Raw genomic sequence first — 27,676 nt, forward strand, 5'->3', positions numbered from 1 at the left:
TCTGAGTGAAAATCCACTTTAATAATCCAGCTTCAGCTCAGCTAAGAACTTCCCCTCTCAGGTGCAAAGGGATGGCAGGGAAGTCTTTCCAAGAGGGCTCAATCCACTAAGAGATTATGGCTCAGAGAAGGGAACAGCTCAAAGAAGCCCTATAATGGGAGGCAACATGGAATTTGAAATTAGTGAGTGACCAGATGGAGATGTCCTACCACCCACCTCATACCAACATTATGTTCCAGCAGGAGAAGCACCGAGGTTTCATCTGTTCTTGACAGCCACCCCAGTCTTCTCAGCCCTGATACCCTCTTCCCATCCCTTCATTTTCCATTTCTTTGGGTCAGGGCCCCTGAGCCTTTAGAAGAATATGTACCGTTGTTTTATCTCTTTTTTCTCTTTTGTAGAGACATGGTCTTGCCATGTTGCTCAGGCTGATCTCAAACTCCTGGCCTAAGCAATCATCCTACCTTCCAAAGTGTTGACATTACAGCATGAGCCATTGTGGTTGGCCAGGACCCTTGTTTTCCTACATGGCCCCAGTAAGACAACCAGCCCCCACTACTCAGGCCAGTCACTTTGTGATGGCAATGCTGTCCCAGCAACCAATCCAGGCACTAGAGGGGAAGGAGCCCAGCTGCCATTGAGAGGGTCTGGGGTGGGTTACCTTGAAGAGGGTGAGGGTCTGGAGGACTCCTGTAGTACAGGCCATCTCCCGGATAGAGTGCATGGCCAGTTGGGGGCTGCCTAAATCTAGCACCCGCAGCCCCAGCCGAGAAGCCAAGATAGGTCCAATGGTGGTTCCACAAGGGGAGTCATTCCGGACCATGAGATCCTAGGGGGAGAAGGAGACTCATGAGCAATATGCAGTGTGTGCTTATCAGAGCCAAGGAGGACGCCATCTTAGAACTGCAGGGCGGGAAGGGGCTTGGGAGACAGTCCATTCGGAGCAAAAATCAAAGCCAATGCTAAATGGCAGACCCCAAAGGACAATATATTCTGAATTGGTCCCATTCACTCTCCATCACCACCACCCTAGTTCCAATCCATTCTCCACACAGCAGGAAGGGGGATTTTAAAAAGTATCCATCCTTGTCACCCTCTTGCTTAATATCCACACCCAGAGAAAAAGAACACTCAGTGATATTAATGTCTTTAAAAATATTGCTACTGACATTTTGAAATGATTTTCTTTATATTATGGTAAAAGAGTCAATAAGAAAATGAAAATACGATGCTAGATATCAAGGTTTTCAGTGTAAGAGGAAACAGAATTACAAAATCAAATTGGTAATAACTATTTAACTAACCAAGAATAATTTTATGAATAAGAATTACGGTATTAACTCATGATTTTTATTTAAACATTTTTATTTTATTTTATTTATTTTGAGATGTAGTCTCCCTGCGATGCCCAGGCTGGAGTGCAGTGGCACGACCTCAGCTCACTGCAACCTCTGCCTCCTGGGTTCAAGTGATTCTCCTGCCTCAGCCTCCCGAGCAGCTGGGATTACAGGCACCCACCACCACGCCCAGCTAATTATTGTGTTTTTAGTAGAGATGGGGTTTCACCATATCGGCCAGGCTGTTCTCGAACTCCTGACCTCAACTGATCCATCCATCTCGGCCTCTCCAAGTGCTGGGATTACAGGCCTGAGCTACTGCACCTGGCTTCATGATTTTTAAAATATGTACTTTTTTCTTGCTGTGTCCATGGAAATGTTCCCAAAGTACCATCCCCTCCCCAAAGAACAATGAACACTTGCAGTGCCAGACCATGGTCTCTAATACCATTGCTCATCAAAAGCTATTGAGTCTGGGGGGTGAAATGAACAAGACACGCCTGCAATTTTTGTTGTTCCAAAGAGCAAGGAGACTTCCAAGAGTCAAAGGCCACAGGGGTTATGCTGAAGGGGCTCCCATTGGTCAAAGCCATGACAATTCACACATCAAATATAATAATTATAGTGGACACTGAATAAATGAAATTCCATGATCTATGATAGTCAGAAAGGGAAAAGCAGGCCAGGTGTGCTGGCTCACACCTGTAATCCCAGCACTTTGGGAGGCCAAGGCGGGCAGATCACATAATGCCAGGAGTTCGAGACCAGCCTGGCCAACATGGTGAAACCCTGTCTCTATTAAAAATACAAGAAACAGGCCGGGTGCGGTGGCTCACGCCTATAATCCCAGCATTTTGGGAGGCCGAGGTGGGCGGATCACGAGGTCAGGAGATCAACACCATCCTGGCTAACAGGGTGAAACCCCGTCTCTACTAAAAATACAAAAAAATTAGCGGGGCCTGGTGGTGGGCGCCTGTAGTCCCAGCTACTCGGGAGGCTGAGGGCAGGAGAATGGCGTGAACCCAGCAGGTGGAGCTTGAAGTGAGCCGAGATCATGCCACTGCACTTTAGCCTGGGCGACAGAGCAAGATTCCAACTCAAAGAAAAAAGGAAAAAAAAAAAAAATACAAGAAACAGCCAGGCATGGTGGTGCACGCCTGTAATCCCAGCTACTCAGGTGGCTGAGGCATGAGAATCTCTTGAACCTGAGGGGAGGAGGTTGCAGTGAGCAGAGCCTGGGCGACAGAGCGAGACCCTGTCTTAAAAAAAAAAAAGGAAAAAGGAAAAGGAAAAACCCTTCTTTGTCACTATTTGAGATGACATTTCACCTTGAAAAGTGGATAACAGAAAGAATTAGCATTTATCCTGCTTTCCAATAGGAATGATATTCCATGATAACCAAAGAACCCTAGTTGATTGGAGGGAAGAAGTTCCACTTCACAGAAGAATGGAAGACTGAAAGAATTCAGGGGAAGCAGGCATTTTTCGGTAAATTCTAATGAAATTACTGATTTAGGCAAGGATTACTGTGTTAAAACCATTAGGTGTCTGGTTAATAGGGAACTCATCACTTATATGGGTCACTGTCAGGTCAATAGTGGGAAAACCACCATATAATGAAGGGGTAAGAGGCCATCACTGGTCCAGTGGTCAATCTTTGCAAGGCTAAGGGTGGCCCACCCAGATATCATGTGTGTGATGCCATATGAATACACCAGCCATGTCTTCTAGCCAAAAATGTTTAACTTGAGGCTGGGCACAGTGGCTTACGCCTGTAATCCTAGCACTTTCGGAGGCTGAGGTGGATGGATCACTTGAGGTCAGGAGTTCAAGTCCAGTCTGGCCAACATGGTGAAACCCTGTCTCTACTAAAAATACAAAAATTAGCTGGGCATCATGGTGCACACGTGTAATCCCAGCTACTTTGGAGGCTGAGACAGAAGGATCGCTTGAACTGGGGAGGTGGAGGTTGCAATGAGCCGAGATCACGCCATTAGACTCCAGCCTGGGCAACAGAGTAAGACTCTCACTCTGTCAAAAAAAAAAAAAAACTTTAACTTGAATGCATCAAGTCTTTAGAAATTCCAGTTGATAGGAAATACAGGGCTTACAGACAAGCGAAAGACACCATGGGGCAGCAAGGAGACATATCCAGAAGTTTCTTGAATAAGCCAATGTAAAAAGGGGTGGAAGGAACTGTGCTACGTTAGAAGACATTTAAGCAACATATTAGCCAAATATAACGCATGGTCCTGAGTTGGATACTAGGGTGGGTCAAATAACTGTAAAAAAATATTTTGAGGATAACTGGGGAAAATGGAAAGTTATCTGTGCATTAGATGAGGTACAAGTTTACTGAAACAACAATTTCCTGAAATGGGATTGAGACTGGTAGATCATGCCTGTAATCCCAGCAGTTTGGGAGGCCAAGATGGGAGGATTGCTTGAAGCCAGGAGTTCAAGACCAGCCTGGGCAACATAGCAAGAACCCCATTTTAACTAAAAATAGAAAATTAGCCAGCATGGTGGCATGCATCTGTAGTACCAGCTACTTGGGAGGTTGAGGCAGGAAGATCTCCTGAGCTCAGGAGTTTGAGGGTGCAGTGAGCTATGATCATGCCACTGCACTCCATCCTGGGAGACAAAGCAAGACCGTTTCTAATTTTAAAAAAACAATTAAAAAAAAAACTGAAATAGAAAGGTGAAGATGACTGAGTGAAAAGAGGCAACAAAAATATATCCAATATAATATCATTTTTAAAAACTGTATATGAAGTTCATGCATAGAAAAAAATCTGGAAGACTACACCAAATTTCTGCAGATTAGTGTTTTACTTTCTCATCTCTATCTGTATTTTCTAATTTTCTAAAATACATGTGTCCTACTTCTGCCGTAAGTTATTAAAGAAAAATCTCCCAATGTCTTCTCACTGCCTTAGAATAAAATTGAAATGCCCTTCCATGGCCTAGGTATTCCTGCATGATCACTGAGCTGGGCCTCTTCCCTGACCCCCTCCTGCTCTCATCCTGGCTCTACCATCCTGCCTTTCTCTCCTCCTAATAGAGAGCTCATTCCTGGTCCCCTTGGGGCCTTTCTACTTGTGCCCTCTGGCTGGGACCCTCCCATAGCTGCTTGTTTCTCAGTGGTTAGGTCTCAGCTCCAATATCCAATATCAGAGAAGGCTTTCTGGGGGCAGAACAATTCAGCTTTCTGAAAGGAAGAGCTAGCACTGTACAGCAGAAAGAGCCCTGGGCTGGGAGTCAGGATGCTGCGGTTCTACGCCTGACTATGCCAGAACTTGCCTGCTATGATTGTCACTGGACCACCCATGCCCGAGTCCCTGATATAGACAGGTAGATAGATATAGAAATAGACAGTCATGCACTACATAGTGACATTTCAGTCAAGGATAGACTACATGGCAGTGGTCTCATAAGATTATAATGGAGCTGAAAAATTCCTGTCGCCTAGTGACATCACAGCTGTCGCAATGTTGTGGCACAATGCATGACTCACTTGTCTGTGATGACGCCAGTGTAAATAAATCTACTGTGCTGCCAGTCATATAAAAGCATAACACATGCAATTATGTACAGCATGCAATACCTAAGAATGATAATAAATGACTATGTTATGGTTTATGTGTTTACTATATTATGCTTTTTATTGTTATTTATTTATTTTGAGACGGCGTTTCACTCATTGCCCAGGCTGGAGTGCAATGGCACCATCTTGGCTCCCTGCAACCTCTGCCTCCCAGGTTCAAGCGATTCTCCTGTCCCAGACTCCTGAGAAGCTGGGATTACAGGTGTGCACCACCGCACCCAGTTAATTTTTGTATTTTCAGTAGAGACGAGGTTTCACCATGTTGGCCAACTGGTTTTGAACTCCTGACTTCAAGTGATCCGCCCGCCTCGGCCTCCCAAAGTGCTGGGATAACAGGCGTAAGCCACAATGCCCGGTCTATTGTTATTTTAGAATGTACTCCTACTTATTGGGGGGAAAAAAAAGTTAACTGTAAAACAGCCTCAGGCAGGTTCTTTAGGAGCTGTGCCAGAAGGAGCTTTGCCAGAAGAAGGCATTGTTATCATAGCAGATAGCAGCTCCCTGAATGTCAGTATCCCTGAAGACCTTCCAGTGGGACAAGATGTTGAGGTGGAAGACAGGGACATTGATAATCCTGATCCTGTATAGGCCTAGGCTAATGTGTATGTTTCTGTCTTGGTTTTTAACCAAAAAGTTTAAAAATTTTTAAAATAACTAAAAATTTTAAAAATAGAAAAAAGCTTATAGAATAAGGATACAAAAACGAAATTATTTTGAATAGCTGTACTATGTGCTTGCGTTTTAAGCCAAGTGTTATTACAAAGGAGTCAAAAATTTAAAAAATGGAAGTTTATAAAGTAAAAAAGTTGGCCAGGCGCAGTAGCTCACGCCTGTACTCCCAACACTTTGGGAGGCCAAGGCAGGCAGATCACAAGGTCAGGAGTTCGAGACCAGCCCAACCAACAGGGTAAAACCCCATCTCTACTAAAAATACAAAAATTAGCTGGGTATGTGGTGGGTGCCTGTAATCTCAGCTACTCAGGAGGCTGAGGCAGGAGAATCGCTTGAACTAGGGAGATGGAGGTTGCAGTGAGCTGAGATCGCGCCACTGCACTCCAGCCTGGGTGACAAAGCGAGACTCCGTTTCAAAAATAAATAAATAAATAAATAAATAAATAAATAACAGTCAGCTAATTTATTGTTGAAGAAATACAATTTTCAAAATAAAGCCTAAGTGTCCAGCATTGATAAAATCTGCACTAGTGTGCAGTACTGTCCTAGGCCTTCACATTCACTCACCATTCAGGGCAACTTCGAGTGCTGTAAGCTCCATTCATAAGTGCCCTATACAGGTGGACCATTTTTAATCTTTTATAACATATGCTTGCTGTACCTTTTCTCTTTCTTTTTTTTTTTTTTTTTTTTGTTTTGTTTTTTGGAGACAGGGTCTCACTCTGTCACCCAGGCTGGAGTGCAATGGCAAGATCTCAGCTCACTGCAACCTCCACCTCCCGGGCTCAAGAGATCCTTCCCAAGTAGGGAAGGCCTCCCAAGTAGCTGGGACTACAGGCATGCACCACCACGCCTGGCTAATTTTTGTATTTTTTGGTAGGATGGGGTTTCACCATGTTGGTCAGGCTGGTTTTGAACTCCTGACCTCAAGTGATCTGCCTGTCTTGGCCTCCCAAAGTGCTGGGATTACAGGTGTGAGCCAACGTGCCTGGCCTCCTGTACCTTTTCTGTTTAGGTATACTTACCATTTTGTTACAATTACCTACAGTTTTCAGCACAGTAAGAAGCCGTACAGGTTTGCAGCCTAGGAGCAATGGGCTACACCACACAGCCTGGGTGCACAGCAGGCTGTCCGTCTCGGTTTGTGTACATACACTCCATGATGCTCACACAACAACAAAATTGCCTAATGATGCCATTTCCCAGAACGTATCCCTATTGTTAAGCAATGCATGACAGTATATGTGTGTATATATGCGTACGTACAATACTGTGTTACATACATATATGTATACAACATATATATGTACACAAACACACACAAACACACTGAGGAGAAAGGACTAGATGGCTGATTTCTCAGGCAAGAGAGAAAATGAGTAGCTGGGGTTCCATACTCCCCAGCCCTGAACTTTCCCTGTGGAAGCTCCTAGGGTGTGTACAAGACACAGGAAAGTGGGGGTGCTGCAGGGAAAGACAGGCCTACCGTGTGCCAGGAGCACACTGTACCTTCAGTCTTCATAGAAATCCAGCAAAGTAGGCATCACTATCACTATTCTACAGATGTGGAAACTGAGACTTAGAAAGGCTAGGAGACTAGTCCAAGGTCACACAGCTAGCACCGCAGCAGAGCCAGCATGGAATCCAGCTATATTCAAAATCCCTACTTTTCTCACTCTACTGGGACCCCCTCCACTGAAGGCCATCTACCAGGTTCCCTGTTCATGGGGGGCCCATCTGTTTGTGTCCCCACCAAGCTCCCTCCATCACACCTTGCCAGGCAGGGCCCGCCCTCACCTGCAGGGGGACCTTGACTTTGTTGGCCACCTCTCGGATCAGGGCCTCTGACACTGCGTTTGAGGCATAGCGTTGCTTGCTGTTCACCTTGATCACGGGGCCCTGGGGAGAGTCAAGGGTGAGGCAGAGGTAATGACAGGCCCAAAGGGAATGAGAGGGGGCCCAGAACAGCCAGGCCTCCAAGTCCCCAGGGAGAAATGGCACATCTCACCTTGTGGAATAAGGGCCGGTGGTTCTCCTCATGCTTGTCCCTGTAAGAGACAGGTAAGGGCCAGGCATAGCAAACAGGAGGAGGCCTGTCAACACTCACCACCCTCCCATGGCAGACATCACTAATAGATCACCACTCTTTCCCGCCCAGCCCAGTGGGACTTTAGAGTCATTCCATACACAGGGTTCCGGGCAGCCTCTAGTAATAGATGGAAACAAGTTTGTAGACAAAGGCTATTCCACACACCTGGGTTAGGCATTGCATGACTTTGATCGAGTTGGTCTCGGAGTAGTGAAAAGGAAGTGCCCCTGAACCTCCCAGCAGAATGAAGAAGGGAGAAAGGAAGAGGCTGGGGCCAGGGCAGAGCCTTGAGGCAGGCTACGCTTGGGTCCCCAGTTATGTGAAGACTGTGACTGGCACTAGAGACTCACAGGTAGTTGGGATGCACAGCATGGGCCATGTCTGCGCTGATCATGAAGGACTTGGGTATGGCTTCCTCAAAGGCCGTCGGGTGCTGGCACGAGGCTGAGATCCGCCGCAGCACCAGCTCTGTCAGCAGTGACTGTGCTCCCTGTGCACTCTCAGACCCCACCTGGCGACAGCAGAGTCCTGACTCTGGGAATCTGGGCTCAGGGGCCTGATCTTGGAAGCCAGTGAGAGGGGTCCACTGCCCAACTAGCCCAAAACCCCACTGAGTCACTGGGTGTTCTTAGCAACACCCCTAACCTGGGGTCATCACTGAACACTGGACAGTGGGCTGAGGCCAAACTAACTCGCAGTCTTAACAGTACTGATGGGTTTCCTGCACTACTCCCCTTCCTCCTCCTGTGACCCTCACATCACAGGATGACAGGGTCATCCTGTGACCCTCAGCAGAGGTGCCCCACCACACTGGTTAATTTTCTTTTATGCATATGACAGAGACTGCTAACTGTCCATGATATCTTTTATAACAGAACACCCAAGTTGTAGTTGAGCACTTAACTACCTAGCTAGAGATGACATTCCCAGGCTCCCCTGCAGCTAAGTTCTGTGGAATGTAAGCAGTGATGAATGTCATTTCTGGATTACACCCTTAAAGCCAGGGGGTGTCTACTGCCCCTTTTGTATTTTTAGTAGAGACAGGGTTTCACCGTGTTAGCCAGGATGGTCTCGATCTCCTGACCTCGTGATTCGCCTGTCTCAGTCTCCCAAAGTGCTAGGATTACAAGCGTGAGCCGCGCCCAGCCTTCTTTTCTTTTCTTTTCTTTTTTTGCCAAATTCAAATTGCCCTTCCTACTAACTCAGTGCAGACATGATGGCCAGAGCTGGAACGGCCACCCTGAATCCTGAAATGGAAGTCATGTGTTCAGGATGGCAGGGACCCCTACTAAACTGTTAACTCTGACCTGGGTTGTTACATGAGAGAGCACTATCTGTTCCAGCTCTCTTATGCAGCTGAGACTGCAGCCTCACACACACAGGCATCATGAGGACCTACTCTGTGCTGAGCCCTGGGGCTACGAGGAGGGACTGGGTAGAGTCCCTGTCCTAAAGGAAGAAGCTCACCATGTGGCACAAAGAGAGATACAGGAAAGACGGTCACCCTCGAATAAGCAGATGTATGTTGAGTCAGAGGAGACACCAAGTGCTAAGAAGGCCCAGGTGGTATCTCCTCTGTCTTTGGGGCCCCCAGAAGAGCCCTGGCTCATGGTGGATGCCTGGCACAAGTTGGCTGTGGAAGACTCTGCAGAGGGGACCCTCCCCAGAACCCTCCACGTACCTCTTCGTTGTCATACAGTGTGATCATGCGCACATGAGGCTCCGTGGCCAGGGAGCCAGGGCCTGCACAGGAATCTATCAAGGCCTGGTTCAGGGAAGGAAATGAGAGCATCATCTCCAACTTCCTTCTGCTGGAACTCAGCCCACCAGCACTTTGGGTGTGCACACTTCCCCGTCCACCAGCACCTTGGGTGTACACGTTCCCCTGTCTGCCTTCCGTGGCCATGGCTTTTATCAATTAGGGCACTGCCTGGCAGAGGGTGTGGTGGGGACCTTTCTTTTCTTTTTTTTTGTCGAGACAGAGTCTTGCTCTGTCGCCCAGGCTGGAGTGCGATGGTGCGATCTCGGCTCACTGCAAGCCCCGCCTCCAGGGTTCACGCCATTCTCCTGCCTCAGCCTCCCGAGTAGCTGGGACTATATGCGCCCGCCACCACACCAGGCTAATTTTTTTTTTGTATTTTTAGTAGAGATGGGGTTTCACCGTGTTAGCCAGGATGGTCTCGATCTCCTGACCTCATGATCTGCCCGTCTCAGCCTCCCAAAGTGCTGGGATTACAGGCGTGAGCCACCGTGCCCAGCCTTCTTTTCTTTCCTTTTCCTTTTTTTTTTTGCCAAATCAATAGCTACATAGGTAGAAACCTTTAGGGTGTGGTAGGGACCGACTTCCTGCCTTCCTTCTTTCCTTCCTTCCTTCTTCCTTCCTTCCTTCTTTCCTTCCTTCTTCCTTCCTTCCTTCCTTCTTCCTTCCTTCCTTCCTTCCCTCCCTTCCCCCTCACTCCTTCCTTTTCTTCCTTTTGTTGCCAAATCAATAGCTAGGTAGAAACCTTTTCAACTGGGACAGGAGGCACCATCCTTTGGGTGTTCTCTACCTTCCCATGCAAAAGCCAGTAGGAAGATGTGGAGGAAGAAGAGAGGAAGAGCTGAGAGTCCTGGAAAGTCAAAAGGCTACACAGATCACATAAACTGATTGGCCTCAGGGAAAAGACTAACGTTCAAAGAGGTGACAGACTCCATCAAGGTGACATGACTGTCTGGCTGCCTGCAGAAGTGGATGCAGGTCCCAGGTCCGGCTCTGGTCTCAGTTACAGCTCAAAGCCTATCTCCAGCCACAGGATTACAGGGAAGGAAAGGCAGAAAAAGGCAGAGGGAGATCAAGGGCAAGAGCAGAGAAAGAAAGGGAATTGACTAGGGTGGAGAGAAGGTGGGGAATAGCAAGGTGACTAGGAAGACAGGTTACCTGACTGAGATCCCAAGAAACAGGGAGAAGGCTGGGGCTTAAGCCTGAGGGGTGGAGTAGGAAGCAGAAGGAGGTGGATGATACTGCCTTGTGGGATGATAAGGCCTTTCCCTGAGGCAGAGGTTAACTTCAGGAGAAGCAGCAGGAGCAAGGCTAGGATAAGACACCATGGTGCTCTAATCAACTTGTCAGCCTTCCTCTTGCCTCAACCCCCTGACAGTGCAAGGACAGAGTCCAAAGGTAGTGATGCTGAGGCTGCAGCATTTAGGGCCCCCTCCTGGTCCATCCAGCACCAGCAGACTGAGCAGGTAGACAACGGCCCTCTCTCACAACCTGCTGGGGCTTTAGGCAGCTCTTCCGACCCCAAACATGCCATCTCTGCTGGTGGTATGTACTGCCTAGGGTGCCCCAGCTCCTCACCTGCAGGGCACAGAAGCAACTGTGCAGATTGTCCAGCCGAGGAGCAAAGATGAACTCATCATAGGCACCACCCAAGACCTAGAGAGATAAGACAGTCAGCCCGACCTTCAACCCTCCACCCTTACTCACCTTTCTTTTGCTCCCAAGGGCCTCCTTGGTTTCTTGCGCAACCTCTCCCTGACCGCGGGCTTAGTGCACTATTTTCTTTTTTCTTTTTTTTTGAGATGAAGGTTCGCTCTTGTTGCCCAGTCTGAAGTGCAATGGCTTGATCTCAGCTCACTGCAACTTCTGCCTCCTGGGTTCCAAGGATTCTCGTGCCTCAGCCTCCTGAGTAGCTGGGATTACAGGCACGCACCACCAGGCCCAGCTAATTTTTGTATTTTTATTAGAGACGGGGTTTCAACATGTCGATCAGGCTAGTCTTGAACTCCTGACTTTATGTGATTCCTCCCGCCTCGGCCTCCCAAAGTGTTGGGATTCCTTGCTGGGCAGGACTGAGCAGAGACTGGAGAAGGGGGCTGGGCTGGCACTGAGGAACAGAAGGGTGGAGGCCAATAGCTCTTGACCTCTTCCTGTGGGTCAAGAAGAGGAAGGGCTGAATTGTTACCAAAAAGCCCAAAGAAGTGAACAGAGGAAACCAGTCAAAAAACAGAAACTGAAACTCAGTACATGTTCAAGCAGTACAGAGCATCCAAAGATTTAGCAATCTCTGACCATCAGCAACAGCGAGACAGAGAACAGATGGCCACATCCAGACCTCTTTCCCTAAGCAGTTCAGTGTCAGTGTGGGTCAAAGCAGACAGGGCCCACCTATAGAAGAAACTCCTGTGGAATCTGTAAAAAGGGCCAATTCCAAGACAGTCCTAGCAGGCAGGTCTGGGGTGGGGAACTTGTCTTTTTGAGAATCACCACCTAGAAACAGTGAGGGATGTGTCTACTGCGAAGAATGGGGATGAGAGTCACTGAGGGCTTGGTGGAGGTGAAGGGTGCTTCAGCAGGACTGGCTACGGGTGGCTGGGATCCTGGAGGCCCTCCACCCACGGGTTCCTACAGCCAGTCCTCACCGCAGGCTGGGTGTCTGCAAGGCAGAGCTCCATCTCCACTATGTCCTTGGGGCTCAGCCCCAGATGGGCACAGAGCAGAGACATGAGGACCGAATGGTGCCGCTCCTCCTGCAGAGCAGAAAGACGCTGGGAAGAGTCCATTCCTCCTCTCCTCCCCTCTTCTCAGGGGACTCCCCATGATCAGGGGACTCTTACCGCAGCACTGAGAGGCCCTGGCTCAGGAGTCCCCTTCTCCAGCTCCTCCTGGATGGCTGTGGCAAGAATGGGGACTCTGTGGGGAGACGTGGGTTGGGGGGGGATTGTGAGGAGGGCACAGCAGAGTGGGGCATCTGGTAAGTTCAGGTGCCTCCTGATGGGCAACTGCCCCTGCCCTTCAATTCCCAGCCCACTCCCCAAATGGCAAGGCTGTGAGGACCCTTAGAAACTAACTGGGTCCCAAGAGTAAAATGTGACTGTGGCTACCATTAGGTAATAATCACCTGATATCATTCACCACCCCTCCCAGCCACCGCAGCCCCACCCCAGTCTCACAGGTGCATCTCTGTGTTAGGCCCAAAGTTCTCGTTGATGTTTTGCTGCAGATGGATGGCCAGGTGTGGGATGCGAAGAATGGGCCGTTCCACATGCACCAGCCGCTGCTCCAGCCGACCTGAGGTAGGGCACTGTGGCCAGCCAGACCAAGTCAGCCCAGGGTGCCTCCTATCCCAGTGGTCAGTCTTCACTCAGACTAAGCAGGACGGTCCTCTGACCAGACTGCCTCCACCCCTCTTCCCCACGGGTACCCTGAGGAGTGTGGCAGTCAGTCTTCCGAGGAGGCTCTGCCATTCCCAACCTCGGTTCCCACCTTGACAATGACGCGTCCAGCCAGAGTCAGGTCACGGTCAAACCAGGTGCTCCAGATCCCGCCACCATAGGTCTCCACACCGACTTGCTGGAAGCCCACCTGGCTGCGGCGAGACCGACGTTTCACCTGAGTGTAAAGATGGGGAAGAAATCAGAGAAGGCTTCATGACGAGATGTGGAGATGAGACTTCAGCTACACAGACAGCGGATATTAGTGTCACATGAAAGACTCAAAGTGTGGAGGAAGAGGCCAAAAAGTTTACGTTCTCCCTTACTCCAGGGGATAGAGGCTCCAGTTTGTACCTCCTGGTTCTCTTTTGCCCTGTACTCCCCCTGACATCTCCTCCCACCCCAACACCGTCCCATTTCCTTACCCGGAGGCAGGGGCTGTCCGTGTGGGCCCCGATGAGGCTGAAGCCATTGCCAGGAACATAATGGCCCCCTACAGCAAAAGCTATGATGGTAGAGGAGTTCCTAGTCATGAAGTACTGAGGAGAAGGGGAGGAAAGACAGGGGTGTGAGTTGCATTAGCCATCTGGCACACAGGGCTTTGAGACCCAGCCTAGGGACCCGCCTTTCCATCCCCACCCCACCCCCAGTACCTTGCTCTCCGGCTTAATATTCCATTTCTCAGTCTCCTTGAGTTCACTGAAGCCAGCCTGGAGAAGGCGGTTGCGGCATTCAGCCACAGCTGTGGGAAAAGCACCCTCTCACAGAGATGGAAGCTGGTGAGGGACACATCAGCCTCCACTCTTCTCCCTTGCCCTGGCCACCACTTACCGTGGAAAGGAGAGGGACTCCGGTTCACGAACTTGAGGAGTTCCTTGGCCGCAGTCTGCACCGCCTCTTGGCGGGCCTTACCGTTCATGGCCACCTAGGGGAGGGTGCGCTCAGACTTTTACGAGGTCTGGGACCCCTGACCTTTCACCCAGGTTCCGAGGATTCTCCCATCCCCACCCCCAGAAGTGACCACTCCAAGGCACAAACCTCTGCTTATGCCCGTCCCCACCGACAGACCCAAACCCAGGGCTGAAACTCTCCGTTGAAAGCTTCAGCCCGCCGGCCCAGGATCACGACCCGGGCCCGCCCCTTAATCCGAACTTTAGCCCGACTCCCTAAGTCCCACCCCCATGTTCCTGCCCAGCTAGGAAATACTGTTCTGCTCCCAAACTCCGGGATCCCAAGCGGGCCCTATACTCTGAGGCGGCCTGCATCACGTGCGCGTCCCCAGCCCGGAGCCAAAGCCCTGTACTCCAAGGAACACCCTGACTCCTCCTCATCCACCTAGTCTCTCGCAGGACTCCCCCTTCCAGTCCCAGGAACGTCGTCAGGTCACCCTCCGCGAGGCTTTCGGTTTCGCTTTGGGTCGGGCGGCCCCACTGCAGCACCGCGCTAAGCTTGGGCCCGGGAGGGCGCCGGACCCGGTTTGGGATCGAAATTCAAGCGGGGCCGTCGGGAGCCACCTACTTGCATGGCTCCGCGCGTCGGGTCGTGTCCGCTCATCCGGCCTCCGGGCTCGGCCCGCCCCCACCGCGCCGCCTGCCCCGCCCCTCACCAGCCCTGCAAGTCCTCCGCTTGCCCCTTCAGGCCGAGCCGCACGCGCAGGCCGTCATCAGGCTTCCCCGGCCGCCCAGCCCCGCCCCGCCCCAGGCCGGGCCGCCCCGCCCCTCGGCGGGCTTACCCTATGCGCTCCGCCCCTAACTGGGCCCCCACCACCTGCCTTACACCCGCCCTTGCTCCGCCCTTGCTCCGCCCCTAGCTTGGCCGCCCCGTCCGCCCCGCCCCTCGCCAGGCAGCACGGCCCGCCGGGCCCTTAGTCAAGCTTCCTCGTCCGCCCCGCCTCTCGCCAGGCTGCACCGCCCTCCCCGCTTTGCCCCGCCCCTCACCGGGTTTCCCCCCTCCGCTTCGGCCCTCGCTGTACCCCCACCACTCGCCCTGTCCCCGCCCTTGCTCCGCCCCTAGTCTGGCCGCACAGCCCGCCCCGCTCTTCGTCAGGCCTCCCTGCGCTTCCCGCCCCTAGTCAGGCAGTGGCGCCCACTCTGCCCCGCTCCTCCCCAGGCTGCGCCACACGCCCCGCCCCTAGTCACGCTTCTTCGTCCGCCCCGCCCCCTCGCCGTACCATCCGCCCCGCTTCCGCCCCATCCCTCTCCAGGCCGCGCCTCCGCCTTCGCCCCGCCCCCGTCTCCGCCCCTGCGGGGGCTGCCCGCCCCGCACCCCCCTAGCCCCCGCCGAGCGACCCGCAGCTGCCGCCAGGGCCCTCTGCCGCCGCGGAGGTGCTAGGACAGCCGCGGACGGCCCCCTTCCCCGTGCCCTGTGCAGCGAGGGCAATAAAAAACTCGCCCCTTCCAGCTCACCGGGTCCAACGGGTACGGTACAAAGTGCTGTCTCTCGCCACAGCCGCCCTTGTGACAAAGCAATAAGGCTAATGTCCATGGGGAGCTCACGGTGAGCTTTAGCTTTATGATAAAGCTTGGCTTGTTACCTCGTTTCATCTTTACATCTGGCCCATCAACTATGTACTCTTACTGTCCCCAGTTTATGCATGGATAAGGAAAGCTGAGATACGGAGACGAGTGATCCATCGAGTAATAAACGGCACAGGTGGGGTTTGAGCTCCATCAATTTGATTGCAGAGGCTTTGAACAACCCTACAGGCTTCTCTCAGATCTTTTCTGGACCTTTTTCTATACACTTTGGTAAAGTATTATGTTACATGGGAGGTCCACAGACACAGAAGTTGACTTGCCCAAGATCACATAGCTGTTTGGGTGAATCTGTTTGGGTGAATTTGACTCTGATGTCTGTGCCCTTTCCATTTGTTAAAACAACAGAAAAAAAAAATCCATATTATTGGCATTTCCAGTATTCCCATGTCAGGAGTAGTGAGTAGCAGTTTTAAACCCTATGCACCTTCCTAGATGCAGGAACTGATCAGGACTCTTGGTGGCCTCTAGATCCCAAACAGGGCCCAGCTACTAGGGGTCCAATCAAAATTCCAGACATCACAGGTTTATGGAGCAATCTGCCGTCTATATACGTGGGGTCGGGAGTGACAGGGTGGGATAGGGAGAGGCTGGAAAGGTCCTGCAGCCCTCACTTCAAACTAGTAGATATGGCAGGGGAGTTTTCAAGAATTCACGCACTAGATGCTGGCTGAAATTCATGGCATTCCCTAACCGTTTGTTGAAATACCGTTATGGGTCTGGTGCAGTGGCTCACGCCTGTAATCCCAGCACTTTGGGAGGCCGAGGTGGGTAGATCACTTGAGGTCAGGAGTTCGTGACCAGTCTGGCCAGCATGGTGAAACCCTGTCTCTACTAAAAATACAAAAATTAGACGGGCGTGGTGGCGCGTGCCTGTAATCCCAGCGGCTACCCAGGAGGCAGAGGCAAGAGAATCGCTTGAACCCGGGAGGCGGAGGTTGCAGTGAGCCGAGATCGTGCCACTGCACTCCAGCCTGGGCGACAGCGTGAGACTCTGTCTCCACATACATACATACATACATACATACATACATACATACATACATACCATAATGTATAAAGCTCAATGCTGAGCAGGACATGGAGAGAACGTTCTTGTCCTCCACCTCCTGGGGAGGGGACACATTCAAGGAGGACAGTGAAAGGGCTGAAATAAGGCTACAATATATAAGGGAAGGAGACAACCTGAATAAGGAACCACTTTTAATGTTCTTTCTGATCACAGGAAAGAGTACATGCTTGTGTAATAGATTCAAACATCACCAAAATGCATAACTTAGAAAGTGAGCCAGGCGCGGTGGTTCACGCCGATAATCCCAGCACTTTGGGAGGCCACGGCGGGCGGATCACGAGGTCAGGAGATCGAGACCATCCTGGCTAACATGGTGAAACCCCGTTTCTACTAAAGATACAAAAAAAAAAAAAAATTAGCCGGGTGTGGTGGTGGGCACCTACAATCCCAGCTACTCGGGAGGCTGAGGCAGGAGAATGGTGTGAACCCGGAAGGCAGAGCTTGCAGTGAGCAGAGATTGCGCAGTTGCACTGTAGCCTGGGCGACAGAGCAAGACTGTCTCAAAAAAAAAAAGAAAGTGAAAGTAAACATTTGATAAATTGAACCTCCATTCTTGATTAAAAAAAAGAATCCCCTAAGAAACCAGGAAGAGGATAAAGGACATCTACAAGAAATCTAGAGCAAACATTACTGGGGAAATACAGAAGTGTTCCTATTCAAATCAGAAGTGAGACACTGATGAGCTATTACTGCTGCTAGACAATGTGGAGCTGTAGTCAGAGCCAGTACCACAAAACAAAATTAACAATTGTATACGCAGAAAAGTAAAATTGGTCATTATTTATAGATTATATGATTACCTAGAATCCCCAAGAAAATAAACGATCAAGCTATTATTAGAACTGGTAGGAAGGGTAGCCTAATTTAAAAAACACTGACTTTCTTGTACAATAATCACCTAGAAAATATAAAAATAAAAAAGGTTCTTATTGACCATTTTTGGTTTGGGTAAAAAAGAAAAAAAAAGTAAAAAGGATGTATTTACAAGAGCAAGAAATATTGTTAAATTTCTGGTTATGAACATATGAGACACCTAATCTTACTTTAAACAGGAAAATGCAAGTTAAAAATGAGATACTGGCTGGCCGTGGTGGCTTATGCCTGTAATCCCAGCACTTTGGGAGGCAAAGGTGGGGGGATCACGAGGTCAGGAGTTCGAGACTAGCCTGGCCAACATAGTGAAACCCCATTTCTACTAAAAATACAAAAAAATAGCTGGACATGGTAGTGGGCACCTGTAATCCCAGCTACTCAGGAGACTGAAGCAGGAGAATTGCTTGAACCCGGTAGGCGGAGGTTGCAGTGAGCCAACATCATGCCATTGCACTCCAGCCCAGGCGACAAGTGCAAGACTCCATCTCAAAAAATAAATAAATAAAAATGAGATACCTTTCTTTTTATTTAGCAGATTAACAAAAATGGAAAAGATGGGTAATATCAAGTGTTGGAGAAGGCTTGGGGTAATGCAAGCGTTTTCTGGAGGCTAAAGCAACTCCATCTGGGAAGCTAATCTGCCATGTTGACTTTTCAACAACCTCTGTTCCAGGAATGACTCTAAGTTTTCTACTTTACCTACTATTACCATAAATCCTGCCCTTAGGCAGATTCACATAGCATTCATGACTTTGCCTGAGGGGTCAATTTCAATTATTCAACACACTCTTTCCCTATGGAGCCCTGGATTTGCAGGGTAATCTACCATTTCATCTCTGAAAGTATGGCCTCTATTCATAAGTCCCTATGAAATGTTTCTTTCTGAGAGACTGGATATGTCAGCCTCTTTCTTCGACTTTTCAGCTTCCCTGAACTTTGGGGGTAGGTTTGCATAGACCTGCTCACCCCAGAAGACCTTTATACCCAAATTTCTATGGTGTAAATGTTCCCCATGGCCGATTTCAAGCTGTCGAGATGATGTCACTGAATGGAGTTGGGAAGAGCTGTGCAGAAGCATGCCATTATGTAGATTTCCACCATGCAGACACAATAGATAGACGTAACATCAACAGCACAGATTTAAGAAGGCAGTAAAATGTTTGGAAAAGTGATGGATTTTTGGTTTTTGTTATCTGTAATATAACGTATTTAATTGTAAGTGTATATAATTTAGTTTTTTTTTTTTTAATGATTGCTGTGTTTAACAACAAACTCACCAAATTCCTGGAAATTTGACAATCAGTTTTCATGAGCTTGTCCAAGTTGGCCCCAGCACACTACTCCACTCATACCGTACATCTTTGCTACTAAATGTGTGATCTGTTGACCAGCAACATCGATAACATCTGGGAGCTTTTTAGAAATGCAGAACCTCAGGGCTTACCCCAGAGTTATTGAAGCAGCATCTGCATGTTAACAAGATTCCTAGATGATTTGAATGCTTGAGACACAGTATTTTAAAGTGCTGTGTAGCAGTTAATAAAAATTTCAAAAAAGGAGGTCAATCTTTAGGAACTGTTACAGAAAAGAATTCCAAATATACTGTTGAGTGAAAAAAAAAAACAATTTCTAGAATCTAAGGTGAGGACATTTAGATAAAACTCACACAATGAGCTAAATTTATATTTCTAGATGTTATGTAAATACATATGTAAATGGATAGAAACAGGTTTGGAAGGATAATGGTCACCTCTGGGTAAGGAAATGGTAATGGATTTGGAGTTCAGATGGGAAAGTCATGGGATGACTAGAGATCAAGAAAGAAAAAGTTTCTGAGAATCATTCCTGCCCTTGGCCTTCTGAGAAAATCTTCCCCGGCAGATCTTAGCTGATGTTAAGAATGCTACCATTATTCATTCATCTTTTTGGTTTAACACATATTAAAGTGCAAATACTTTTGTGTGAACATAGCAGTCATTACATACACTTCATTGTGAGTTGATAGGATACATATATCTTTTCTTTTCTTTTCTTTTTTTGAGATGGAGACTCACTCTCTCACCCAAGCTAGAGTGCAGTGGCGCCATCTCAGCTCACTGCAATCTCTGCCTCCTGGGTTCAAGTGATTCTCCTGCCTCAGCCTCCCAAGTAGCTGGGATTATAGGCACCTGCCACCACACCCAGTTAATTTTTTTTTTTTTTTTTTTAGATAGGTCTCACTCTGTTGCCCAGGTTGGAGTGCAGTGGCGCCACTTTGGCTTACTGCAACCTCCATCTCCTGGGTTCCAGTGATTCTCTTGCTTCAGCCTCCTGAATAGCTGGGATTACAAGCACGCATCACCATGCCTGGCTAATTTTTTGTATTTTTAGTAGAGACAGGGTTTCACTATGTTGGCCAGGCTGGTCTTGAACTGGCCACGAACAATAGCTAATTGGTCTAATAATAACACTAACAATAACTGATGAGCTGAAAACATTTCAAAAATATCTCATAATGTTTTAAGAAAGTTTATAAATATGCGTTGGGCTGTATTCAAATCTGTCCTGGGCTGCATGCGGTCCATGGGCGGTGGGTTGGACAAGTTTGCCCTTTTTTTAAAAAAATTTTTTTAATTTTTATTTTTTATTTTTTGAGAAAGAGTATCACTCTGTTGCCCAGGCTGGAGTGCAGTGGCATGATCTCAGCTCACTGCAACCTCTGCCTCCTGGGTTCAAGGGATTCTCCTGCCTCAGCATCTCAAGCAGCTCACAAGCATGAGCCACCATGCCAGGCTGATTTCTGTATTTTTAGTAGAGATGGGGTTTCACCATGTTGGCCAGGCTGGTCTTGAACTCCTGACCTCAAGTGATCTATCTGCCTTGGCCTCCCAAAGTGCCGGGATTACAGGAGTGAGCCACTGTACCCAGCCAGACAAGCTTGCTTTAAACTCAACCACTAACCTAAGTGTGTTCTTTGTACTGCCCAGAGGTCCTATTGCATCTCCTGGACCATTTGCTGCTTTGCTCTCCTGGAGGACAGTTTCATCCAGTGTCCTCCTCCATCCCCACTCTCAGCTGAGGACCATTGTTCCCATTTTACTGTGAAAATAGAAGCCTTCAAAAGAGAATTTCCGCAAGTTTTAAGCTGCCACGCCTAGGCTCCTACCAGGATCTGAGCTCCATATTCTGCTGTCCTCATTTCTGTGGGTGAACCATCTGTGCTCCTATCCAAGGCCACCCTCTCCACTTGTGCACAAGATTCCACCCGTCTTGCTTACGTAAGGGCACCATGTCAACAGTTCTTCCCTTTCTCCTGCATTATCAATCTCCACAGTTCTGGTGGGTCAAGCTGATTAACATATACATGTGCTATAATTTCTCCCATGAAAAAATAATCCTCTTTTAACCCCCAGTCTCCCTCCAGCAGTGGCCTCATTTTCCTTCTCCTCTTTATGTAAATCTCTTTTAAAAAGAGCTATCTAGACTGACTTTTTCCCGATTCCTCTTCTCTCTTTCTCTTGTAAACCCTCTAGAATGAGGTTTTACCACCATCCTTCCACCACAACTTTTCTTGTCAAGGTCAAAAACAACCTCCACAATGCTGAACCCAATGGTCAATTTTCAGTCCTCATTGTCCTTGACCCATGGGTCCTATTTGACATAGCTGCTTGCTCTCCTGGGAGCACTCTCTTCACTTCGCCTCCTAGACACTTACTACCCTCACCACCACTCCTTTGGGTCTCTTCTGGCTCCTCCTCATCTCCCATCGTTAATGTTGTTATTATTTTATTATTTTCATGTTTTTAAAATAGAGATGAGGTCTCACTATGTTGGCCAGGCTGGTCTCCAACTCCGACCTCAAGTGATACTCTTATCTGGGGCTCCCAAATTGCTGGGATTACAGGCATGAGCCACCGTGCCTGGCCTCATCTCCCATCTTTAAATGGAAGGCCTCAGGGCTCAGTGCTTAGAATTCTCTCTACCCTCACTCCCTTGCTAATCTCCAATCTCATGACTTTAAATAGCATCTATACCCTGACAATTGTCAAATTTACATATCCCTAGCCCATATATCTCTTCTGAACTATATATATTCTCATATATCCAATTGTTTTTGCACAGTTTCCATGTGTGTGCCCAATAGGAATCTCCAGTGTAATATGTCTTAATCTGAACTCTTTGTACCCCAAACCTATTCCATCCACATTCTTCCCATCTCAGTGTTGTGCTGAAGCCCTGTCCACTCCAATAGGGAAGGCTCCAGGTTCAAGAGGCCAAAGAAGAGACCCAGAGCCAGCAAACAAGACAAGATTTTTTTTTGAGAGGGAGTCTCACTCTGTCGCCCAGGCTGGAGTGCAGTGGTGCGATCTTAGCTCACTGCAACTTCCACCTCCTGGGTTCAAGCGATTCTCCTGCCTCAGCCTCCTCGGGATTACAGACATGCACAACCACGCCCAGCTAATTTTTATATTTTTAGTAGAGACGGGGTTTCACTATGTTGGCCAGGCTGGTCTCGAACTCCTGACCTCAAGCAATCTGCCCACCTTGGCCTCTCAAAGTGCTGGGATCACAGGGGTGAGCCACTGGGCCTGGCTGACGTGGGCTCTATTGAGGAGAACTTACATACGAGATGGTCCAGTGGTGGTGAGCTGGACAGTAGAACCGCTGTCACCTGCAGAAAGCATGCATTTTCACTCAACACCCGCTCCATAACAACCTCCACCTGGCAACCTTCATTTAACCCAAAATAAAGGGCTTCGGTCCCCTGTATGGCCCTTGTTCCACAGGATGGGAAGGGGGCTCAGAGGTTCCTCATAGATGAGGATCTCTAGGCTGCCCACTCCAGGATTTCTCAGCTCAGAACTCCAAACACATATCAAGTATATCTGCCATTCAGGGTCATTTTCAGGATGTGCTTCGGTTATTGCTGTCAGATGTGTCTGCCATACATTCAGTAAATGGCAACTCTGTCCTTCCAATTTCAGGTCATAACTCTTGGTGTTAGCCTTGGTGCATCTCTTTCTCTTGCACCCCACGTCAGATCCATCAGCAAACCCTGCCTCCCGAGCTCCTTCACAAAGCCTTCCCTAGCGTCTCCAGAGGGAAGTGCTCAGGGAGGCCAGTCCTCCCCTCCTAGCACCAGTGTCATCTCCTATCTTAGGATCCACAGGAAGAAGTCTCTGTCAACTGGAAGTAACCTGCTGGCCTGTGACGTGTAACCAATTTTACTTTGCTGCTGCAATCCTCGGTGCCTGGCAGGTAGTGGATATACAATAAACACTTACTGAATTAAAGAAATTTTGAAAAATAATTGTTCTTTGTGAAAAAGGACCCTCATGGGATAATACTCAGCAATAGAAAGGAACAAGTGGTTGCTAAATGCAATACCATGGCTGGATCTCAGGTGCCTTACGCTGAGTGAAAAAAATGACAAAATTATAGAGATGGAGAACAGATTAGTGGTTGCTCAGGGCTGGGGAGGATTCGGGGAGGGATGTGTGTGACTATGAAGGGGTGGCTCAGGAACATCTTAATGGTGATGGATAGTTATATGTCTTGATTATAGTGGTGGTTATGACTCTACCTGTGATAAAATTAGGGTTGCCAAATGAAATACAGAATGCCCAATGTATTTGAACTTAAGAAAAATAAGGGTCAGGCGTGGTGGCTTATGCCTGTAATCCCAGCACTTTGGGAGTCCAAGGCAGGTTGATCACTTGAGGTCAGGAGTTCGAGACCAGCCTGACCAACATATTAAAACCCCATCTCTACTAAAAACACAAAAATTAGCCGGGTATGGTAGTGGGCACCTATGATCCCAGCTACTTGGGAGGCTGAGGCAGGAGAATCACATGAACCTAGGAGGTGGAGGTTGAAATGAGCTGAGATCACGCCACTACACTCTAGCTTGGGCAACAGAGCGAGACTCCATCTCAAAAAAAAAAAAAAAAAAAAAAGGAATAATCTTTTCAGTATAAGTATGTCCCAAATATTGCGTAGGATATGCTTATACTAAAAACAAAATTTAACTGAGTTTCCTGTATTTTCATTTGCTAAATCTGGCAAACCTGGAAAAAAATGGCATCAAACCCTATGCACACGCATTTTACCTATGTCACTTTCCTGAGTGTAATACTGTGCTGTGCTTATCTAAGATGTAACCATCTGGGCAAACTGAGTGGTGGGCACACAGACCTCTGTGTACAATTTCTGCAACCTCTTGGGAAGGTAAAATTATTTCCAAATAAAAAGGTTTTTAGAATGGCCCTCAAAGGAAAACCAACTGCTCCTGTTAGTGATGAAAACAAAGAGGTATAGGAAAGTGCTGGTTACTAACTCTGCGTGCTTTATGGAATACTGTAAAACTGGCACTTCACAAAGGTCTTAAGATGTATCCCCCTTGAATGTCAATGCTCTTGTGTAGTTAGTGACAGTATAACAAAGCGGTTATGAGTGTGGGCTCGGGATCCACACACCTGGCTCACATCCTGGCTCCTACATTTATTAGCTGTGGGTCGTGTTTGCCGTGTTGTGCCAGAGCCAGCCCCCCTCCCCTCCCACCCCCATCTCTTTCCTGTTGCACATTCAGAGACATCAGGCAGGAAGCTTGAGACAGGCCTGCAAGTATTTACACTATTGAGATTGGCAAACACTACAAATCAGGCCATTTTTTTTCTTCCAGAGAGCTAGTTGGTTTTTTCTTTTCTTTTCCTTTTTTTTTTTTTTTTTTTTTTTTGAGACAGAGTTTCGCTCTGTTGCTCAGGCTGGAGTACAGTGGCGTGATCTTGGCTCACTGCAACTTCTGCCTTCTGGGTTCAAGTGATTCTCGTGCCTCAGCCTTCCAAGTAGTCTCCACATGATTAAGAATGTGGGTGGGGCCGGGCGCGGTGGCTCAAGCCTGTAATCCCAGCACTTTGGGAGGCCGAGACGGGTGGATCACAAGGTCAGGAGATCGAGACCATCCTGGCTAACACGGTGAAACCCCATCTCTACTAAAAAATACAAAAAACTAGCCGGGCGAGGTGGCGGGCGCCTGTAGTCCCAGCTACTCGGGAGGCTGAGGCAGGAGAATGGCGTGAACCCGGGAGGCGGAGCTTGCAGTGAGCTGAGATCCGGCCACTGCACTCCAGCCTGGGTGACAGAGCGAGACCCCGTCTCAAAAAAAAAAAAAAAAAAAAAAAGAATGTGGGTGGAATAGGTTTGGGGAACAATGAGTTCAGATTAAGGCATTACACTGGAGATTCTTATTAGGGCCACAGCAAAAACAATTGGATACGTGAGACTATATATAGTTTAGAAGAGATATCTGGGCTGGGGATATGTAAATTTGACAATTGTCAGGGTACAGATGCTATTTAAAGTCATGAGATTGGAGATTAGCAAGGGTTACAGGCATGTGCCACCATGCCTGGCTAATTTTTGTATTTTTAGTAGAGACAAGGTTTTGCCATGTTGGCCAGGCTGGTCTTAAACTCCTGACCTCAAGTGATTCCCCCGCCTTGGCCTCCCAAAGTACTGGGATTACAGGCGTGAGCCACTGTGCCTGGATACTTTTCTTTTTTTTAATTTTTAATTTTAGATGGAGTTTCACCATGTTGCCCACACTGGTGGCAAACACCTGAACTCAAGCAGTCCTCCCATCTTGGCCGCCCAAAGTGTTAGGATTACAGTTGTGAGCCATCACACCTGGCCCAGAGAGCTAGCTGTTAAACATCTACCATCACACCACAGACTTAGAGCCTTAGCGTCCTCATCTGTAAATGAGAGGAAGATAGTCATAACCTCGTAATGTTATGAGGAGTAAATGGGATAATGCATGTAGGGTGCTCATCACTGAGTTCTTCAAATAGTTAAGTGGACAGTACTTGTGAGCCAGTATTATCTCTCATTTTAAACTGTGAGCAACTTAAGCACAGGTCTATGCACCACTTCTTGATATCTTTAGTGCCTGGCCTGACATGTAGTAGGATCTCAATGAATGTTTACTAAATTAGTGAATAAATGGCAAATAATAGTAACTTGGGGCCGGGTGCGGTGGCTCATGCCTGTAATCCCAGCACTCTGGGAGGCCGAGGTGGGAGGATCACCTGAGGTCAGGGGTTCGAGGCCAGTCTGGCCAACATGGTGAAACCCTGTCTCTACTAAAAATACGAAAATGAGCTGGGTGTGGTGGTGCATGGCTGTAATCCTAGCTACTTGGGAGGATGAGGCAGGAGAATCGTTTGAACCCGGGAGGTGGAGGTTGCAGTGAGCCGAGATCGCACCACTGCACTCCAGCCTGGGCGACAGAGCAAGACTCCATCTCAAAAAAAAAAAAAAGTAACTTGGGGTAATATGCCTCTAGAAAACGTGGTCTTTTTCAGAAGACTTTTAGGACACACTTCTTAATCTTTAAACATGAGGGTTTTCAGGCCCTGTAGCAGGATGCCAGGGGGCCTGGGGTGCACTCCTACCACCCGAGGGTAATGTCTGCCCTTGCAGGCCCGGCTCTGAGCCCCCAAGGAATACAGCTTCTGACGCACCCCCTCCAGGTGGCGGGCACAGGCCCTTGCCTTCCTCTGGGAGCCAAGATGGGGCATTTCTGGCTCTCAACCCGACTAGAGGTCATTTAATCCTCGCTGGATTTGTCCTGTTTATTTTAGTGAACAGGGCTGTTTACTTTCAGTTCGTGTTTCTAGGGATGCTTACTCATTTTGCTTCCCGTTTATTTACTCTTTGCAAGCACTTGAGTTTGAGTAAATATGTCTATAAAGTTCCAGGGACTGGGTGATTCTGTGTCTGCTATTTTAATGGCTTTTAAACAGTGTCTGCTCAGGTAGGCATTTTATAGATGGGTTGAAAAGATAGAAAATTCTGTTCTCAGTGGCCTCTGACTCCTTTCCAAACTGACAGCTGGCCACCAGCAGCTTATGAATCATGGCTTTTCATCAGTAATAAAAATATCAAAGGCCAACAACCATCTCAAACAGAAACCGACCCACCCTGGTCCAGCAGACATGGGGCTTGGAAACTGACAGGTGTTTAAACTCTAAGGCAGTGTTTAGGGTGCGAATCCCCTGAGTGCTTTTTAAAATGCAGATTCATGAGCCCCATACCTGAAGATCCTGATTTGGAAGATTTGGGCTGAGGCCCAGGGATCTCCACTTTTAACAGGTGCTGCAAGTAATTCTGCCATCTTTAGATCACCCTGAGAAACACTCATCTAAATTCTCAAAAAACACTTGTGCCGATGGCTGGGTTGCCCTTGAACTCAGTTGTTGGGCAATGTGGAGCCAATAGGGCACGAGACAGGGTTGTTTGGAAAGATTAAATCCTCCCAAGTTAGCCAAGATGATGATGAGTATTATTCTGTTAACCCACTTGCTGGAGGTCTAGTTTGTTAGCAGATTGAGAGCAGGGGACCCTATCTCATTCATCTCTTTATCCCCATAATGCCTAAGCCAGTGCATGGCTCACGGAAGGCCGGTGCCCAGGAACATGTGTCTGCACTGGCTGGGACACTCCTGCTGACCACAGAACTAGACAGGCCCCGGTTACCTTGTGGTAGCCACTGAGCCAGCTGTTGGGGACGAACATGGTAGAGAGGCTCCGAGCCATGGTGACCTATTCGCCTCCTCCCAAGGCCGGAGACTGGGTCTGAGTGGACAGGCCTGAACCAGGTGCCTTTGTTGCCAGATCATCCCCCTGCCTTGGGCCCCAACTTCCAGGGCTCTCCATCATCCCTAGAGCCCATTATGACATCATCAGTGCAATCTGAAGCAGTAACATCCTCAGGGAACCCCAAGCCTCAGGCTGATGTATATGGTGGCCAATGTCTAAATGTTGGCACCTGACCTGGGGGCGGGGTGTCTTATATTCTGGGAGGCTAAGGATAGAGACTTTCTTCTTTCCTTGAAGAACTCTTCCCTCATTCTCCATTTTGGCCCCTTTGTTTGCTTCCTGCCAGCCAATGCTCTAATTATTTCACTAATACGTGTTTACTTTTTTATTGTCTGTCTCTCCCATCAGAATGTGAGCTCCAGGAGGACACGGCCCTCCCTGTTTCCTTGTTCCCTGCTGTGTCCCAGTATCAAGCACAGTGTCTGATGTAGTAAGTGCTCAATAAAGACTTTCTGGGGCATGAAGACATGAATGAGAGGCTTCACTGGCTCCGGTCATCCATTCATTTATTCATTCGAAATGCATGCCTTGTGCATCTGTTGTGGCCCAGGCTCTTGTCGACCTGAATAACTTCTATTTCTGCCCTGAGGAGCAGTCAACCTGGTGGCGGGCTGCTGGAGACACATCCTTTGTGTAATGCACTCTGACAGGGGCTATCTC

The 27,676-nt window shown here is 48.5% G+C and overlaps 1 protein-coding gene and 1 long non-coding RNA gene across 7 annotated transcripts; one reads left to right on the forward strand and one right to left on the reverse strand.

The window, feature by feature from the left end:
- Window positions 1-27,054, reverse strand: DNPE (aspartyl aminopeptidase). Of its 5 annotated transcripts, XM_071073423.1 has the most exons (16): window positions 26,894-27,054; window positions 15,304-15,351; window positions 13,730-13,823; window positions 13,552-13,640; window positions 13,324-13,437; window positions 12,951-13,076; window positions 12,638-12,768; window positions 12,302-12,377; window positions 12,107-12,214; window positions 11,043-11,120; window positions 9,387-9,470; window positions 8,056-8,216; window positions 7,625-7,664; window positions 7,414-7,515; window positions 662-829; window positions 1-149 (listed from the first exon to the last, which is right to left on the reverse strand). In XM_071073423.1, exons 1-16 carry the CDS (start codon window positions 26,951-26,953, stop codon window positions 99-101), a joined length of 1,530 nt encoding a protein of 509 aa, XP_070929524.1. In that variant the 5' UTR covers window positions 26,954-27,054; the 3' UTR covers window positions 1-98. The 5 variants fall into 5 exon arrangements, with proteins under 5 accessions (XP_070929524.1, XP_011739053.2, XP_011739054.2 ...); XM_011740751.3 differs by lacking the exon at window positions 15,304-15,351 and having other exon boundaries at window positions 26,894-27,052; XM_011740752.3 differs by lacking the exons at window positions 15,304-15,351; window positions 26,894-27,054 and adding an exon at window positions 14,417-14,564.
- On the forward strand, window positions 15,358-27,465 carry LOC139357224 (uncharacterized). 2 transcript variants are annotated; one of them, XR_011610070.1, is made up of 4 exons: window positions 15,358-15,550; window positions 20,344-20,634; window positions 22,342-22,615; window positions 27,365-27,465. It is a non-coding gene; the product is annotated as an uncharacterized lncRNA (long non-coding RNA). The 2 variants fall into 2 exon arrangements; XR_011610069.1 differs by lacking the exon at window positions 27,365-27,465 and having other exon boundaries at window positions 22,342-23,243.
- Window positions 27,466-27,676: the final 211 nt, after the last annotated feature.

The sequence above is a fragment of the Macaca nemestrina genome, chromosome 11 (assembly GCF_043159975.1).
Source record: "Macaca nemestrina isolate mMacNem1 chromosome 11, mMacNem.hap1, whole genome shotgun sequence".
NCBI classification, from domain to species: domain Eukaryota; kingdom Metazoa; phylum Chordata; class Mammalia; order Primates; family Cercopithecidae; genus Macaca; species Macaca nemestrina.